The sequence below is a fragment of the Salvelinus namaycush genome, chromosome 5 (assembly GCF_016432855.1).
Source record: "Salvelinus namaycush isolate Seneca chromosome 5, SaNama_1.0, whole genome shotgun sequence".
In the NCBI taxonomy this organism is placed as follows: domain Eukaryota; kingdom Metazoa; phylum Chordata; class Actinopteri; order Salmoniformes; family Salmonidae; genus Salvelinus; species Salvelinus namaycush.
Window position 1 is genome coordinate 28,491,758 of NC_052311.1, and position 18,533 is coordinate 28,510,290.

General features: G+C 40.0%; 2 protein-coding genes across 4 annotated transcripts in view; one reads left to right on the forward strand and one right to left on the reverse strand.

The window, feature by feature from the left end:
- On the reverse strand, positions 1-15,001 carry arl13a (ADP-ribosylation factor-like 13A). Of its 3 annotated transcripts, none has more exons than XM_038993892.1 (10): positions 14,636-15,001; positions 5,004-5,126; positions 4,812-4,882; positions 4,445-4,694; positions 4,050-4,155; positions 3,582-3,790; positions 1,782-1,887; positions 1,327-1,603; positions 1,059-1,169; positions 1-962 (listed from the first exon to the last, which is right to left on the reverse strand). In XM_038993892.1, exons 1-10 carry the CDS (start codon positions 14,815-14,817, stop codon positions 907-909), a joined length of 1,491 nt encoding a protein of 496 aa, XP_038849820.1. In that variant the 5' UTR covers positions 14,818-15,001; the 3' UTR covers positions 1-906. The 3 variants fall into 3 exon arrangements, with proteins under 3 accessions (XP_038849820.1, XP_038849821.1, XP_038849822.1); XM_038993893.1 differs by lacking the exon at positions 14,636-15,001 and adding an exon at positions 10,360-10,689; XM_038993894.1 differs by lacking the exon at positions 14,636-15,001 and adding an exon at positions 9,068-9,573.
- The window catches only part of xkrx (XK related X-linked), a 14,838-nt gene continuing 10,485 nt past the window's right edge, over positions 14,181-18,533 (forward strand). The window contains exon 1 of the mRNA XM_038993895.1: positions 14,181-15,195. Within this exon, the coding sequence (XP_038849823.1) occupies positions 14,846-15,195 (350 nt within the window). The 5' untranslated portion in view covers positions 14,181-14,845. The remainder of the gene's footprint in view (positions 15,196-18,533) is intronic.

The following is an 18,533-nucleotide window of genomic DNA, read 5'->3' on the forward strand; positions in this document are numbered from 1 at the left end:
ACACCGAATGAAATAGGAAACATGGTTACATATGGCTGACTATTAGTTCGGCGCTTGACCTATTGTTTGGACTGTTTTGAATCTGGGTCAAGCAACAGAGCATTATCATCTTCAAGGTGAACAAACACAAGCACACTTCAAGGCATATGGTACATTGTAAAGGAAGCACGTGATTGTTTATTGTACATTTCAGTTTTGTATTTGTTCTTTCTTCAAAATTGACCTGGTGGTGTTATCTCTTAAAATTCTATTTTCCTTTCACTGACCATTTTGTTGTTGTTGAAAAACAGGGTCTGTGAGACATTTTTCAAACAGTCATATAAAAAGCAAACGAACATTACAAAAGCATGTCACTTTTTCCATCAAAATTACAATATAAACAGATAAACTCTATTCATATTTATGAAGAGGGATTTAAATATTTTGGCCAGTACATTGATCATGTTTGTAAACAACTGTTTACTTTTACTGCACATAATTAAATAACCACTAATAAATACATCTTTCATATAACATATTTTGGTGAGATAAAATAAACACACATTTCTCAGGGGGTGCATTGGCTTTGCAGTTCCTACACAGTAGCAGCTAAGAAACACATCTATCAAGCATTTTGAAATTGTCCTTCAAAAGCCGTTGAAAACTCCAGTTGTAATCCATACGTTAGCAATGTGGGGTAATAGAATGGACAAGGAGGTTGTGGAGGAGTTGCAGGCAGGGCATGTCTCCCTCTGTCAATCAGTCAGTCAGTCAGGTAGCGGTCTGGGTGGTTTGTAGGGAAGAGGCTGGGGGTGAGTCACTAAGGTGTCTCAGCGTGTTCCTAAATCACTGGAGTGCTGCCCTTGACAGGATAGCAGACTGCGTCGTCACACACTGGACACAGGACTCTCGCTCAGCCTTCTCCTCTCACTGGCCCTGATTATGTCGCTCTTTCAGAGCCAAAATGGCTTTTCGGTAAAGATCTATCAGGAAACAGGGAAATCACATATCTCAGACAGAGTCTCATTTTTTTGCGTTGCATTTCAGTGTGAGTTAAAAAGGAGAGACTGGGGGCTCACCAAAGGTCGCGGAGAGGTCAACTGGCTGGGAGTATGCTCCTGGCATCTTCTCAGAGTTTATCCTGTTCTTTTTCACTTTCACCACTTTCTTCTTCTTCTTCTTCTTGTCCCCTTTATCAACAGATGAGAAAATGTGAATGTTATCAACTCAGATGCACATTTCAATATTCAAAAGTACTAATAACATGTTGTAACCTCTTAATAAATCATAAAACATGCTCCAAGACATTGGAGACAGATTGAAGTGTTGTTTGAGGAGCACAGCTACCTTTATTTGAGTTGTCTTTGTCTTCGTTGTCAACTGATTCTGGGAGGTCTTGGGTCTCTTCCTTCACTTTGGCTTTACGTTTCAGCTTCCTTCGTTTCGGAGGTATTAGGGGACTGTTGGCCTTCTCTTTCCGCACACTGGGTTCTGGGTCTGCCTCTGTGCTACCTTCCTCCCCCTCCTCCTCCTCCGCATTCTCTCCTTCGCTTTTCTCGTCTGTGTCCTTAATCTTCACCTGTTGTTTCTTCTTTTTATGAAGCCTCTTTTTCAGAGTGCTCTCCTACAATAAACAAGGCTTTTCAGTTCACATATTCCAGCAATGAAAATGAATGTGCATCTCCAGATGTACTCAAACGAGTAGATTGTTTCACTACAAATAATCAATTGGAATCTCATCAAGATCAAGTGGATCTACAACTAAAGATTATCAGTTGATTTGTACATTTCAATGTCTTTACCTTTTTCAATATGTTTCGAATGGGTTGTAGTGAGGGGGTCTTGGGTCTTAGGTCCTTTTCTTGAGGGCTTTGTACTTTACGAAGGTCATTTTTGCTGGCACGGATTCTACACATAGACATTTCACATGAGAAAGGGTCCATGCCATGATGCTTTAGCTAACATGGGCCATGTCTTTGAAGTAGTTCATGGATACATATTCTGTGAATGCAATATTAACACATTGGCCAAGATAGATGATATTCTGTCTAACTGAAGGCACATCCCACTGGGCACACCATGTCATTTCAACGTGGAAATGTGGATAATAATTGGTTGAGAAGTTGATCGATGAGATTTCAACCTTTATTCACCGACTCAAATAGACAGACAGAAGTTTGTTGAATTCCCAATGTGTTATCACTATGCTTTCAACCATCTAAAAGAACAACAAAGTTCAAATGGAAATACAATGTCATACATTTTGTATTTATACAACAACTTAATGGGTTATCACTGTGCTTTATCTAATAGCAGAACCAAATGGATGGCAGTTGAGATGACATTAAAAGTACATAGTGCAAGTGATCAATGCTGTTCAAGATTCTGCGTAGATTATTACAGCAATTGTGAAGATCTCCACAGACCAGCGAGCTTTGCATGCTATCTTGAACATGCACGCTTTCTATGATTACATAAGAAGACATTTATAGTTCCAGTAACCTCAAAGTTTGTCCATGGAAGTGTTACTCATTTTAAGGTTGAATAAATAAGGTTACATTAGTTTGTAAGATAGCCTTTACTTTAGGCTATTTACTGTACTACAAAAAGATTATTGAATTGTGTTTGGTTGACATTGCAACCAAATGTCAACATTTAAAGGATATGCTTGGATAATTTCATTTGAGCCACTGGCTTAATCCTATTATTTAACTTGTATTTTTGGTTTATTTAGAGATGTGAATCCAACATATAATTTGTTTACTTGTCTGGAAATCTAGCAATCGTCCATCGTTAACACAATGGAAAGGTCAAATGCTTTATTATCTAAATGTTGAAAGTGCGGGGGCGACGGAGAGAAACAAAATGGTGCAGTTTGAGGCCATGTGGCAGAGAGTGATACGGCCACTGGAGATGGTGGTGTGAGCAGGTGGGTCTGGGCAGGGGGGATGTTGTGGATGTTTGTGTAAGTCTGTATGTTGTCATTTGTATGTATATGTTTTGTATTGTAAAACAAAAAAATCTTAAATAAAATCTTTGACCTATTGTTTAATAAAATATTTAACAATAGCTGTTGATGACTTTGCAAATGCTATATAGGCTTAAATAGTATAATTGATGATATTTTACCTAATAAGTATGGTTTCATTTAATTTGCTCTGTTAAACCTACCCTTTGGAATGACTTCAATAGCAACAGTGAATATATTTAGTTATTAAGGGATCTCTCAAAAATCATTCTCACGATAGCACATTGGTAGTAGTCAGTGACAAATATCAAAGCTGGGCTTAGTTAAAATCCTGGATGGGAAACCAAATGAATAGCTTTAGATCAACTCTCCAGTAGGAGGTGCTGCTATTTTCTTTAAATAGTGTATATGACGTTGAAGTTCTGAAATTGTTTCAACGGTACAAATTCAACATATTTTATACAGGGTGTGTCTATCTTGAAAATTGTATTGTAACCTGAAATTTCACACTCAAAGCAACAGTTTCGATTGATTACTTTTTTTAAATCCACGTCACAATACGTTGACAAATTACATTGAAACAACGTTGATTCAACCAGTTTGTGCCAATTGGGATAGTTATGGTCGCTCTTACCTTTCCTCTTTTGGCTTGCGGCTCCTCTCTATCTTCCCACGCCTGTCCCTCTCGTCTGGTGCTAGAGGTCTCCTGTCCCTGATGTCCCTGATTATGCGAGAACAGAGTTCTGGGTAATCCAGATTGACAGCACGCAAAAGCCAGCGAAGACCCCGCAGCGTCTTCCTGTCTGTCCACCTCCGCAGGTCTATTAAGGCTGAGCAAGGCTCCTAGAGCGAAAAGGCACAACATAATCAAATCTATGTAGCCTACATGGATTTCTGTCTGTCTATGTATCTGTCTCTTGAACATAATAAACATAATCTGGCTGTCTGTTTGCCTGGCTGTCAGTTTGTCTGGCTGTCTGGATCTTATGTCTGGCTGTCTGTCTGGATCTTATGTATGGCTCCTCTGTCTGGCTGTCTGGCTGTCTGTCTAGCTCTTCTGTCTGGCTGTGTGGAGAGTGGTGTGTGTGAGAACTAGACTCACAATGTGGCACAGAGAACGGCTCTGGTTCACCAGTCTCTCCAGAGACAGGAGCTCAATTATCTCACTTCCCAGCAGGGCATTCATCTTGTCTTGCTTGTTGGCCAGCCTAAAACACAACACCGTTTATTCAGTGGATTCAAAAAAGGAAAAAACTACACTGAAAGCACTAATCAGTTTCGTTACTGTCCTTCCTTGCCCACTGTACCATGGCAACACTAAGGTTTTAAAGTAGGTAGTATAGATTATCTGTCACTTTGTCATATACATCTCATAGAATATTGTATAACATACTTATAAACTATAAATATAACAAATATAGCTTTACTTTTTATTTTAAGGTTGATCAAGTATTCTATTCACATGAACTCAAACTTGATTTAAGAATTAGTCCTTACACCAGTAGTGGTTTTCCCGCCACTCTAGGCTGCTTCAGCAGGTCCGTCAGAAGTTCCTTGACCTCTTTAATCCTCTGCCGGTCACTGGAGTCCACCACAAAGATGAACCCATGGACCTCCCCATAGAGATCTCTCCAGGACCCCCGCACCTCCGGGGCCCCACTAATGTCCAGCAGGGTGACCAGGAAGTTCTCCACTCTCAGCTCCGTGCGGACACACCCATGTGTTGGACCCACGTCCACCGGGGGCACTGCAGACAGCGAGAATAGTTACAAGAGGACCTCAGTCAGCCATATGCAGATTTATGTGTAATGTCTACTGCATGGTTCCTGTTAATTATTTTGTATTGAAGTCACTGTTACATTACCTCTTAACATCCCCCTGACAGTGGATGTTTTTCCTGCTTTATCAAGACCCACCACAAGTACATTGACTTTCCTGTGTGAAAATACAAGATATGGGGCTGGAGTTAGCATATGGAGCAATTTAAGTCAGAGTATTTGTAATCGCAAGTGACTGAGGGATTGTGTTAATCCATTTGAAAGAAAGTAATTCTTACCTGATGGGTTGCTGGATCTTGGAGACCCAGCTGCAGCAGTTGGTCATCAGGTTGAACATGTTCAGTTGTGGTGAAACAGAACAAGGTGAGCACAGCGGCAACCATCTTCTCCTCAGTCCCCACCTGAAAGAAGAGCTCATTATGACACAGGGTCGACGTGCAAATTATAGACTTACAGAACGACCGGTGCTAAGTCAGCTGAGGTAACAAAGGCTACTGTCAGGTGATCAGGGTCAGGGCCAATAAACCCCTGAAGACTTCAGAGCCATTTAGATCTTAATGTAAAAGTCGATCATTTCTTTACTGTTTGAAATATTTTTGACAAAGGTTAGTATTATCTGTGTGACTATATAAACTGCACTTTTAGAAAAAAATACTCTTTGTAGAACGTAAAATGGTTCTTCAGCTGTCCCCATAGGGGAATCCCTTGAAAAGCTATTTTTGGTTCTGGGTAGAACCATTTTGGTTCCAGGTAGAACCATTTTGAGTTCCATTAGGACCCTCTCCACAGAGGGTTCTACATGGAACCCAAAAGGGTTCTACATGGAACCAAAAAGGATTCTCCCTGGAAACAAAAAGGGTTCTTCTATGGGGACAGCCAAAGAACCCTTTTGGAACCCTTTTTTCTAAGAGCATGGGTTATAGTACCTGGTTAAACTAGGTAACATTGTTTGTACCCACAGTGCATTCCTATCCCTTTCGGGATACACTATTCATTGGGTCTGTGTATTACCTGCTTACTGTATATCCTTTTTGCTATCCCCATAAACTATCCATAAACTAGTCCATCGGTTTCCACCATGGGGCTTGTTTTATTGTTTTACAATGAACAGCATAAATGTATATAGACTCTCAACTACGTGTTATGGAACTATGTGGCTGACCTGGCTGGCACAGTCTGATTACATTAAGACACGGTAGCGTACCAGTTGTCTGACAAATCTTTGTACCTGTGTGTAGTCTGCCACAGTCTGGTTCTACACAAACAGCAGGTGTGTGAGTGTCTGTCCATCTGAGGTGTGCCAAGTAAATCCAGCAGGCCTCAGCTCTCTGCATCTGCTCAATCTCCATAAGCTGCCTAAACCCAGACTAGTCAGGTAGAGCATAAACTAGCAACAAGACTTCAAACTACAGCAGGGTTATCCAACTGTCGGAATGCGGGCCGAATTTGATTTTTTTTTAAACACACACACACATATATATATACATACACACACACACAGTTGAAGTCGGAAATTTACATACACCTTAGCCAAATACATTTAAACTCAGTTTTTCACAATTCCTGACATTTAATCCTAGTAAAAATTCCCTGTTTTAGGTCAGTTAGGATCACCACTTTATTTTAAGAATGTGAAATGTCAGAATAATAGTAGAGAGAATGATTTATTTCAGCTTTTATTTCTTTCATCACATTCCCAATGGGTCAGAAGTTTACATACACTCAATTAGTATTTGGTAGCATTGCTTTTAAATTGTTTAACTTGGGTCAAACGTTTTGGGTAGCCTTCCACAAGCTTCCAACAATAAGTTCGGTGAATTTTGGCCCATTCCTCCTGACAGAGCTGGTGTAACTGAGTCAGGTTTGTAGGCCTCCTTGCTCGCACACACTTTTTCCAGTTCTGCCCACAAATCTTCTATAGGATTTAGGTCAGAGCTTTGTGATGGCCACTCCAATACCTTGACTTTGTGGTCCTTAAGCCATTTTGCCACAACTTTGGAAGTATGCTTGGGGTCATTGTCCATTTGGAAGACCCATTTGCAACCAAACTTTAACTTCCTGACTGATGTCTTGAGATGTTGCTTCAATATATCCACATAATTTTCCATCCTCATGGTGCCATCTATTTTGTGAAGTGCACTAGTCCCTCCTGCAGCAAAGCACCCCCACAACAAGATGCTGCCACCCCCGTCCTTCACCGTTGGGATGGTGTTCTTCGACTTGCAAGCCCCCCTTTTTCCTCCAAACATATCAATGGTCATTATGGCCAAACAGTTCTATTTTTGTTTCATCAGACCAGAGGACATTTCTCCAAAAAGTACGATCTTTGTTCCCATGTGCAGTTGCAAACCGTAGTCTGGCTTTTTTTAATGGTGGTTTTGAAGCAGTGGGTTCTTCCTTGCTGAGCGGCATTCCAGGTTATGTCAATATAGGACTAGTTTTACTGTGGATATAAATACTTTTGTACCTGTTTCCTCCAGTATGTTCACAAGGTCCTTTGCTGTTGTTCTGGGATTGATTTGCACTTTTCACACCAAAGTACGTTCATCTCTAGGAGACAGAACGCATATCCTTCCTGAGCGGTATGACGGCTGCGTGGTCCCATGGTGTTTATACTTGCGTACTATTGTTTGTACAGATGAACGTGGTACCTTCAGGCGTTTGGAAATTGCTCCCAAGGATGAACCAGACTCTACAAATTCTTTTCTGAGGTCTTGGCTGATTTCTTTTGATTTTCCCCATGCTGTCAAGCAAAGAGGCACTGAGTTTGAAGGTAGGCCTTGAAATACATCCACAGGTACACCTCCAATTGACTCAAATGATGTCAATTAGCCTACCAGAAGCTTCTAAAGCCATTACATAATTTTCTGGAATTTTCCAAGCTGTTTAAAGGCACAGTCAACTTAGTGTATGTAAACTTCTGACCCACTGAAATTGTGATACTTTGATTTATAAGTGAAATAATCTCTGTAAACAATTGTTGGAAAAATTACTTGTGTCATGCACAAAGTAGATGTCCTAACCGACTTGCCAAAACTTTAGTTTGTAACAAGAAATTTGTGGAGTGGTTGAAAAATGAGTTTTAATGACTCCAACCTAAGTGTATGTAAACTTCCGACTTCAACTGTATATACAATCTAATTTTGGAAATCTGTTCCCAAATATTCCCACGCATAATAGAGAGATGTGATTGTACACAAATGTGAGCATGGTTTGAAATTATGTTTTAGTTAAGTATTATATCTGTGGTCAATTTGCAGTCTACAAATGATGTGTAATTGTGGGTGTGTCCATAAATTCAGTGCACTCTGGCGTTCGTAGATTCAGAGCGCTGTCAGATTGTCCGTTCTTAAATTCAGAGCGTTTCACTCTCGAGGCGTTCAGAGTCACAGTAGGTTTGCTCCAAGCGTTTGGTCACAACTGCAGTCAAGCACCCAAGCTAACTGGCTAAAGTTGGCTAGCTACTTCCAGTCACAAATGAAAGAACAACTCACTCTGTCATTTTAATCGCCCTAGCAGAACTGGTTAGGCTGATTTCATGATATCTAGAGCGTTGTGGTGACTGTAACTGTGCTGCTGGCAACAATTGAATAAAACAAATTGGCCGACGTTTTACTGACACCGGTCATATTCAACGGGTGTTGCACATTCGGAAATTCATCAGTTATTCTGTACTCTGGCTCATTCAAACAGAGTCCTCTGAAATCGGAGTAGATAGCCAGAGTGAATTTATGTTTCTCGGCCCCTCGACCATCCGCGCAAGAAAAAAATCGTCCCAAAGTTGATGATCCCTGACCTACAGAATATATATTTTCAATATTCATATTTCTTATTGATACGGTTTCGGGTGTCAGGTGAATTATTTATATAATAAATATTTTTGTCTCTATACAAATTCCAATGTAGCAATAAAAGGCTATTTAAGTTCAGACATTTAGACCATAAAAGTGCAAATTAAGCACGTTGTCAGATTAAAGTAAAAAGTAAACTCTGACGGCAATAAAACACGTCACTGACGAATATTGATATGGTTGAATCTGAAGACAACAGAGTGTGCTTTATTAGTTAACAGTGATAACCATGTGTACAACCTTTTAATGTAAACAATGTGCAACAGCCTAAATGCATTGCCCATCATATAAATTATGCAAAGCTGTATTAGTCCATGACAAAATATCCAATTCACACACAGCATTGTTCACTCAAAAAGTCGTTCATATTACTTGTTTAATCCCACAAATAGATCACTTTCACCACTGTTCTCAGGGGTAAATCTATGAAAATAGAAGCCACGTGAAATGATAGATAGAATATAAATAAAATAAAATCTCAGCATACTTACAGTAGGATGTCAGTGTCCATACGTTTGTTTGAGTGTGTTTCTCTTGTGGCATCTTGTATGTACCAGATAACTAATCAGGGCTCAATAATTCCACTAATCCTGTGGTCACCTCATGTAGGTGGTGCAACCTGGGAAACACAGTGGTAACCTGTCCACCAATCATTCGGGTGTTTGTTAGATCTGCCTTCAACCGGATAGGTTGCTCTACAGTAAAGGTCCAATGCAGCCGTTTTTATCTAAATATCAAATCATTTCTGGGTAACAATTAAGCACCTTACTGTGATTGTTTTCAATTAAAAGAGTTAAAATGAACAAAAATAGATTCTTAGTAAAGATACATTTCTCAAGCAAGAATTTTGCAAGGACTTTCTGGATTTATTCTGAGTGGGTAGGGGAAATCTGAGAACTAGCTGTAATTGGCAGAGAGGTTTGGAACTCTCTTTCTTATTGGTCTATTAACACATTTACGCCATTGGTGATCTCACCTGGCATGCCAAAACTCCATCCCAGCAAAACATGCTGGAAATTCAGGCTGTCTTTTCAAACAGCTCTTATGCTAAAAGGGTATTATGATAATTTTCACAATTTCACAATATTATTCCAACCACATAGTGTGGAAATATTTATAAAATTAATCACGTTTTTGACTGCATTGTGATTTAGCTTGGCCAGATCAGGAAACTTGCTCATGGCCAATTTTAACAAAGATGTCTCATGATGTGATTTTTTTTTTTACATCTAGTAGTGATACATGCCCCTCCTTTAACAATGGAAGAGAGAAATCCAGATTACTGGTACTACCAGAATCCCCTCACATTTAATTGAGTTCAATTTGACCTATGATCTCTTGTGATGTCCATAGTGAGTGGATAGAGAGGTGGTATCTTTACACTGATGGAAATCAAACAGGATAAACATGCAGTATGCGGCAAATGTAAGTATGTTTCATTTTTTTGTATGGCTATTATTGCTGCCTTGTAACATTATAACATCTTTACAAGTTAATACATTATTACAATGGCCACTAGATGGCCTCAATTTCTATGGAACCATTCACATAATGGGGCTGTGATTACGTCACGGTGTGTGGTTTTGCTAAACAAGAGCTAACAGGGAGGAAAGAATTTGCCCTGCAGTCTGTCTACTCATGACAAAAAAAAAATCCCCAAGCGAACCTTCTTAACGACCCACAACAATACTAACGTATAAAAGAAAATGGTAATTTTATAAACAGTTAGTCCCAGTACAGTCAGTATGGAAAATACAAAGTAAAATCTGAGAGATTTGCTTACTTTAACTGTTTCCCATAACAAGGATAACATATCCTGGAACTGCCCTTTGTGTACATCCTTCATCTCGTTAAGTCATTACCCCAGTGTCCAATCAGGCATGGGCTTCATCTGCTGACTAGACTCATCCGAGGCTCTGACCACTGCGTCAGCTGGCAATGACACACACATAGACACACATACACACACACACACATGCACATACACACGCACAACACACACACACACACACACACACATACACAGCAGCAGAAGCAGCAGCAAAGGCTTAGCACAACGTCCTTATGCCCTGCCTCATATACCCATGGCCCCACGTACCTAACATTTCTGAGAGACCTGACAGCTGAATTTATGTCTGAGGGTTATGTTCCCTCTGAAGTCGCTCTGCTTTCGTTTAGAATTATCTATTAACTAGGGCTACAGAATGTTACTACGGAATAGTACACAATTGAACATCTATATGCCTCTGATGACTGTTGGACTTACTGTTTCAAACTGATTTAATTAGTTTGAATCCGAGCAAAAAATGTATTCAGCTTTTTGTTCAATGACGGAATAGGGAGTATGTGTGTACATACAGGGTGGGGTCCTAAAGACCTGCTAGGCCACTAATGACAGGGCCTTAGTTCTACATTGCCGCCTTCCTTCCAGAAAGTAAACAACCACTACGGTTTGCAGCCACTGATCCGCAGCGCTGTCTCGCCACTCACATTAATTAATAATAGAAGGGCCTCCAGCAGACATTCACAATGCAGCGCCCACATCACTGCCTGTCTGGGACCCATCTGGTTACACCGGGGGAGTGATTTTCATTTTGGGCTGAGCTATGGTTAACATTGTGCCTTTGAGCTATTATTGTACTGCTCTGGAAAAACATGAATGTTTAATCTGGGTTAGGGCTTTCATATGGAAAACAGAGCCCTGGGATCATAATACGAATTCAAAAATGAGATAGATTTATCATCCAAACGAATGTTTTTAACACAATCTACATAACAGTCTGTATTTTAAGTACTCTGTTGATGGGCACAACATCTTATTTCAAGCTTAGCGACAGTTTGAAATGACTGGCCAGATTGAAGTCAACATTAAATTAAAGGAACCACATTTGCACTGAGCAAAAGCAAAAGGAAGCAGATGGGATCCCTCTCATAGGCCTAGCACCAATTCTAATAATCCCTGTTTGCACAGTCGCCCGAGCAAACAGAAAACCGTTTCACTAGGTTCCATTCATTCTAAAGGATGTGATGTAGTTGGTCATTTGTTTACTAAAATGTAGTACCAAATGTAAATGTAAACCAAATGCAACACTGTGTCAAGTCACGGAAATACAAATCCTCAATTTTGGGGTATGAGCTAGCCTGGCCTTCCCACAGCACATGTTGACATAGCAGCGTTCCACATAGCTCTGGTGCTGTAACAGGGCCAAGTCTGTCCTAGTGGTGGTGTGATAGCCTAAAAAGGGAAACAGGACAACTGATCTATCTGTGCTCCTGCCCTACACAACACACAGGCACTGAGAGAGAGAGAAGGTTGAGATGTACTGTATATAGCTGGCTGTAGTAGTGTTTCTAAGCTGTCATGATTTGTAGTAGCCCCACCTGCTTCAATAACCTTCTGAAAGTAATTGCCCAAGATTTCTACTTTTTTCTATTCTGTGCTTTTGTGATATCCCCACATTACCATTGGGGCTTTCGTTTTGTTTTTTTGGATCCAAAACAGTGATGGCACTCTTATTGAAAATAGTCAAGTATAAATAGGTTACAAGCATGTACTCTCGATGACATGCACACAGCTGCACGCAGTACGCAGTACGCGTAGGCTCAGGACCCAGGAACAGTGGGAGGTAGCGTTCACCCTCCAAGACCTATGTGAAGCTAGCCACAATAACGGTTAACCACAACTGTGGCATTTGCGGTTCGCCTTCAAATTAAAAGTTCCCAATTGAACGTGATCCATTGAAAGTGATGCCATTTGTACTAGATCAAGGTTGGGATGTTGTTATATAAATTCAACAAAATACAATAATTAGCTAATTTGACCCACCAAAATAAATAAAAGACAGCTGAAATTGCACTGTGTATTTATTTGACTTCAGAATTTCTTTGGATGCATACTTATATTTCACTGTACAGCCTTACCTATGCATTGTGTCTCCATGAAATGGCGTATCAGCATACTCAGTGACACACACAGAACATAACTGTGAAGAGTTTACCAAAATATTAGTGTCGTAGCTCTTATTAGGTTTTCTGTTGCAATTGGCGTCGGCTAATGGGGATCCTAATTAAATCTATTAGGGGACTTTGTGGTAAATCACCTCCCCAGTCTGCCTATTGTGCATTTTTGGCATTCATATTTCACTGTAGAGCCTTACATATGGATTGTGGATCCATGAAATTGTGTATCAGTCTACTCAACACAACTATGAAGAGTTTACACAAATATTAGCCTCGTAGATCTTATTGCAGGTCTTTGACACCAGTGTGAACTGAGACACGCTAGTTCACCAGTCAACCTACAATGTGCATTGAACATTCATATTGCAATGTTCAGCTTTACCTATGGATTGTGGATCCATGGAATTGGGGTATCAGTCTACTCAGTGACACCCACAGAACATAACTGTGAAGAGTTGACACAAATATTAGCATTATAGCTCTAATTAGGGAACTTTAACTGTGGCAATTGCCCTCACTTTTCAGCCTATTTACGAATATTGACATTAATATTTAATGGATCCACAATCCATACGTAAGGCTGTACAGTGAAACATGAATGTAAATACGCACAATAGGCTGACTGGGAGGTGATTTACCACAAAGTCCCCTAATAAGAGTATCAAGGCTAACATTTGTGTTAACTCTTCACATGTGTGTTCTATGGGTGTCACTGAGTAAGCTGATACACAGTGGTGTAAAGCACTTAAGTAAAAATGCTTTGAAGTACTACATAAGTAGGTTTTTGGGGTATCTGTACTGTACTTTATTTTTGACTACTTTTACTTTTACTTCACTACATTCCTGAAGAAAATAATGTACTTTTTACTCCATACATTTTCCCTGACACCCAAAAGGTACTCATTACATTTCGAATGCTTAGCAGGACAGGAAAATGGTCCAATTTACACACTTATCAAGAGAACATCCCTGGTCATCCCTACTGCCTCTGATCTGACGAACTCACTAAACACAAATGCTTTGTTTGTAAATTATGTCTGAGTGTTGGAGTGTGCCTCTGGCTATCATTAAAAAATGTAAAATAAAAATATGGTGCCATCTGGTTTGCTTAATATATGGAATTTGAAATGATTTATACTTTTACTTTTGATACTTAAGTGTATTTTAGCAATTACATTTAGTTTTGATACTTAAGTATATTTAAAACCAAATACTTTTAGACTTTTACTCAAGTATTTTACTAGGTAACTTTCACCTGAGTCATTTTCTATTAAGATATCTTTACTTTTACTCAAGTATGACAATTGGGTACTTTTTCCATCACTGCTGACACACCATTTCATGGATCCACAATCCATAGGTAAGATTGTACAGTGAAATATAACTTTGATCCCAAAGCAATTCTGAATTCTAACACATCCACAGTGCAATTTCAACTGACCTTTTTTGTTGTTGGTCAAATTAACTAATTATTGTATTTTGTTGAATTTATATAACAACGTTGGAACATTATCTAGTCCAAATATGTAATAATTCCACAATTTTTATCCATTTGCACCACTTTCAATTGTGAACTTTTATTTTGAAGGCAGATTCCATTAGTGTGGCTAATCGTTATTGCTGCTAGCTTCGCATAGGTGTGAAGTTAGCAGCAATAGCATGTTCAGACACACCTGCTTTCTTGTTCAGTGGAGGAGCTAACAAAAACATTCACTTTTGCATTTCCTTAAATTTTCAATGGGACTCTACAGCGAATGGATTGTTTCAGTTTTGATTATGGTACAACAGTCGACGTTGCTTTGCAACAAGTAAATGTGGGTACTGAGCCCATCATTTGCAGGCAGACATCAGCGGCATGACTTTTGATTTGCGCTGGAAAATGTATTTGCCGATCTTTGAGATTGTGGGAGTATGACTCGTATTCGACAACCACTGGATTCGATTTGTAAGACTACCCTAGAGATACTATATGGGTGGTGTTTTTTAAAAGTTTTTTTGTATTGTGGCCACGGGTGGCAATGCCACGTAATATAGGCTATTGATACACAAAGGAGTTATTCTTGTTGTGTGTGGAAAGTGGGCGAAAGGACAGGACCTACCGCAACAAACATTGAAGACGTTGTCTAATAAACTTGATACATTCATGAATGATAACAAACTGAACTGCTTTGTTTGAAACAGTCGATACACTGTTGCTGGATAAGGATACAATCGGACACTTGGCAAACACTTGGAAACTACACTTTTCTTTGAGCCGTTCGTCAGCCCTGTAGGTCTCCATTGTCTGACGTTGTTTTAGTCATTGAGCCATGGAAGAAGAGGGCGAGCCAGTCGTAAACATCTCGGACGTCGAGCAATTCCACCAGGAATCCCCCTCTGAAAACGGAGTCATGTTGGTTGTAAACCACAGTAACATTCAACCCCCTTTCAGCGTGGTGTTGGCCACTTTGTTGTATTGCGCTGAGTTTGTCTGCGCAGCTGTGCTTTGCAACATGTACCACAAGAGCGATGACGACACCTGGATGGGGTTGACCATCACCTTCATGTTGGTGCCCGCTGTATTGACTCAATTGGCGCTGACATTCATTCATAGAGACTTGGGAAGAGACCGCCCCCTGGTCCTCTTCTTGCATCTACTACTCCTGGGCCCACTCATTAGGTAGGTATGGTGCCAAGTCATCACAGTGCTGAGTAGTAGCCTAATTTAATGAGTGTTGTACTGCCTTTACCCAAGGCCCAGGCTTTCCTGATACATGGAATAGAGCTCTCACCTCTGGCCCCCAATCAGCTGTTCTGTCTACTAAGAAATGCCTCTGTGGAGAGTAAAATGCTCTACAATGTTAACTCACTTATCCTAGAATCAGGGCAGTATTTTCCCGTCTCTTCAAACCTGTTTGACCAGATGCGAAGTGGGTCATGGTTAAGATAGACCCTCTCATTTACACCTCTGTCAGACATGTATCTACAGTAGGCTGCGTGAGTCACAACTGCTAATTTGTCAACCCACTTCTAAATGGGTTTGAACTGCCACTGCCAGAGGTGTATTTATTACGCCAAACGGAACAAAACGGGAAAGGCCCTACCTGAATTTGTCCAATAGAAACTCAAATGTTGCTCTGTTTGGTCCCTAAACGGTTTCCGTAATGAGTATACCCCAGGCACATGTGACAATTCACAATGAGATCAACCTCAATTTTGAGGTCATTGGTATTCCGAAATTAATCTTAGTTTAGATCAGACACATTTTTCATTCGTTTCACATACAGCTGAAGTCGGACGTTTACATACACCGTAGCCAAATACATTTAAACTCTTAAACTCAGTTTTTCACAATTCCTGACATTTAATCCTAGTAAAGTTTCCCTGTCTTGGGTCAGTTAGGATCACCACTTTATTTTAAGTAGAGTGTAGAGTGATTTATTTCATCTTATTTCTTTCATCTCATTTCCAGTGGTTCAGAAGTTTACATACACTCAAATACATTAGTATTTGGTAGATTTCCCTTTAAATTGTTTAACTTTGGTCAAACGTTTCAGGTAGCCTTTCACAAGCTTCCCACAATAAGTTGGGTGAATTTTGGACCATTCCTCCTGACAAAGCTGGTGTAACTGAGTCAGGTTTGTAGGCCTCCTTGCTCACATGCTTTTTCAGTTCTGCCCACAAATTTTCTATAGGATTGAGGTCAGGGCTTTGTGATGGCCACTCCAATACCTTGACTTTGTTGTCCTTAAGCCATTTTGCCACAACTTTGGAAGTACGCTTTGGGTCATTGTCGATTTGGAAGACCCATTTGCTACCGAGCTTTAACTTCCTGACTGATGTCTTGAGATGTTGCTTCAATATATCCACAATTTTCTTTCCTCATGGTGCCATCTATTTTAAGAAGTGCACCAGTCCCTCCTGCAGCAAATCAGCCCCACAACATGATGCTGCCACCCCGTGCTTCACGGTTGGGATGGTGTTCTTCGGCTTGCAAGCCTCCCCCTTTTTCCTCCAAACATAACAATGGTCATTATGGCCAAACAGTTCTATTTTTGTTTCATCAGACCAGAGGACATTTCTCCAAAAAGTACGATCTTTGTCCCCATGTGCAGTTGCAAACCGTAGTCTGGCTTTTTTATGGCGGTTTTGGACCAGTGGCTTCTTCCTTGTTGAGCGGCCTTTCCAGGTTATGTCAATAGAGGACTAGTTTTACTGTGGATATAGATACTTTTGTACCTGTTTCCTCCAGTATGTTCACAAGGTCCTTTGCTGTTGTTCTGGGATTGATTTGCACTTTTCGCACCAAAGTATGTTCATCTCTAGGAGACAGAGCGCGTCTCCTTCCTGAGCGGTATGACGGTTGCGTGGTCCCATTGTGTTTATGCTTGCGTATTATTGTTTGTACAGATGAACGTGGTACCTTCAGGCGTTTGGAAATTGCTTCCAAGGATGAACCAGACTTGTGGAGGTCTACAATTTTTACTCTGAGGTCTTGGCTGATTTCTTTTGATTTTCCCATGATGTCAAGCAAAGAGGCACTGAGTTTGAAGGTAGGCCTTGAAATACATCCACAGGTACACCTCCAATTGACTCAAATTATGTCAATTAGCCTATTAGACGCTTCTAAAGCCATGACATCATTTTCTGGAATTTTCCAAGCTGTTTAAAGGCACAGTCAATTTAGTGAATGTAAACTTCAGACCCACTGGAATTTATACAGGGAATTATAAGTTAAATAATCTGTCTAAACAATTGTTGGAAAAATTACTTGTCATGCACAAAGTATCTGTCCTAACTGACTTGCCAAAACTATAGTTTGTTAACAATACATTTGTGGAGTGGTTGAAAATGAGTTTTAATGACTCCAACCTAAGTGTATGTAAACTTCCGACTTCAACTGTATCTAATTGGCTGAAATGACACCAATCATAGCTCTCATTTTGTTTTGTTGTGAAATGCACAAGCTTTGAAGGCTCTAATACTGACATTTCTGTAAAGCACTCTTTTACCCCATGACAGTTAAGGTTTCTCTTTGTGTCTAGACTTGTTGAACAAACCGTGAGTCATTTGTCACTGGTGAGTTAAGGTGGTGTCTGGTTGCTGTTTCAAAACTGAGCATATCTGAGTGATACTGTTGGTTAACTTTGGTGTGTCAACAGAACCTTGGATTTTACAATTTGATCACTGTCGGCCTAGTAGATAGCTGCGGGTGTGGCCCATAACACTGTACGAAGTAGGCCTTCAGCATGTTGACTTTACCTCTGCATTGCTTACCATTCCATAGTACAGATTTAAAAAAGACCCAGAAAAGCAGAATAACGCTGTTTCCTATTTCATTTTAGGTGTTCTGCGTTCAATCTTTTCATTTCCGCAACCAGGACTGCCTTGAATCTGCGAGGTGAATGTGCTCAATTAGAAGTGAAGCGTGATTATCAGCTATGTGTGTCAAGTATTCAAATATCTAGAAGAGCCTAGGACTGGAATGTGGAAGCAGTGCCCCGTGTCATATCACTTGAGATTTCTCTAAATGTTATATATTGTAAGACAATAGATGGTTCTATTCTAATAAACACCTTATATCTACATAGTGCCTTTTGGAAAGAATACAGACCCCATTACTTTTTCCACATTTTGTTATCAAATCTAATCAAATTTTATTTGTCACATACACATGGGTAGCAGATGTTAATGCAAGTGTAGCGAAATGCTTGTGCTTCTAGTTCCAACGGTGCAGTAATATCTAACAAGTAATCTAACAATTCCCCAACAACTAATACACACCTAATACACACAAATCTAAAGGAGTGAATGAGAATATGTACATGTAAGTATGGATGAGTGATGGCCGAGCGGCATAGGCAAGGTGCAATAGATGGTATAAAATACAGTATATACATGTGACATGAGTAATGTAAGATATGTAAACATTATTTAGAGTGGCATTGTATAAAGTGACTAGTGATCCATTTTATTAAAGTGGCCAGTGATTGGGTCTCAATGTAGGCAGCAGCCTCT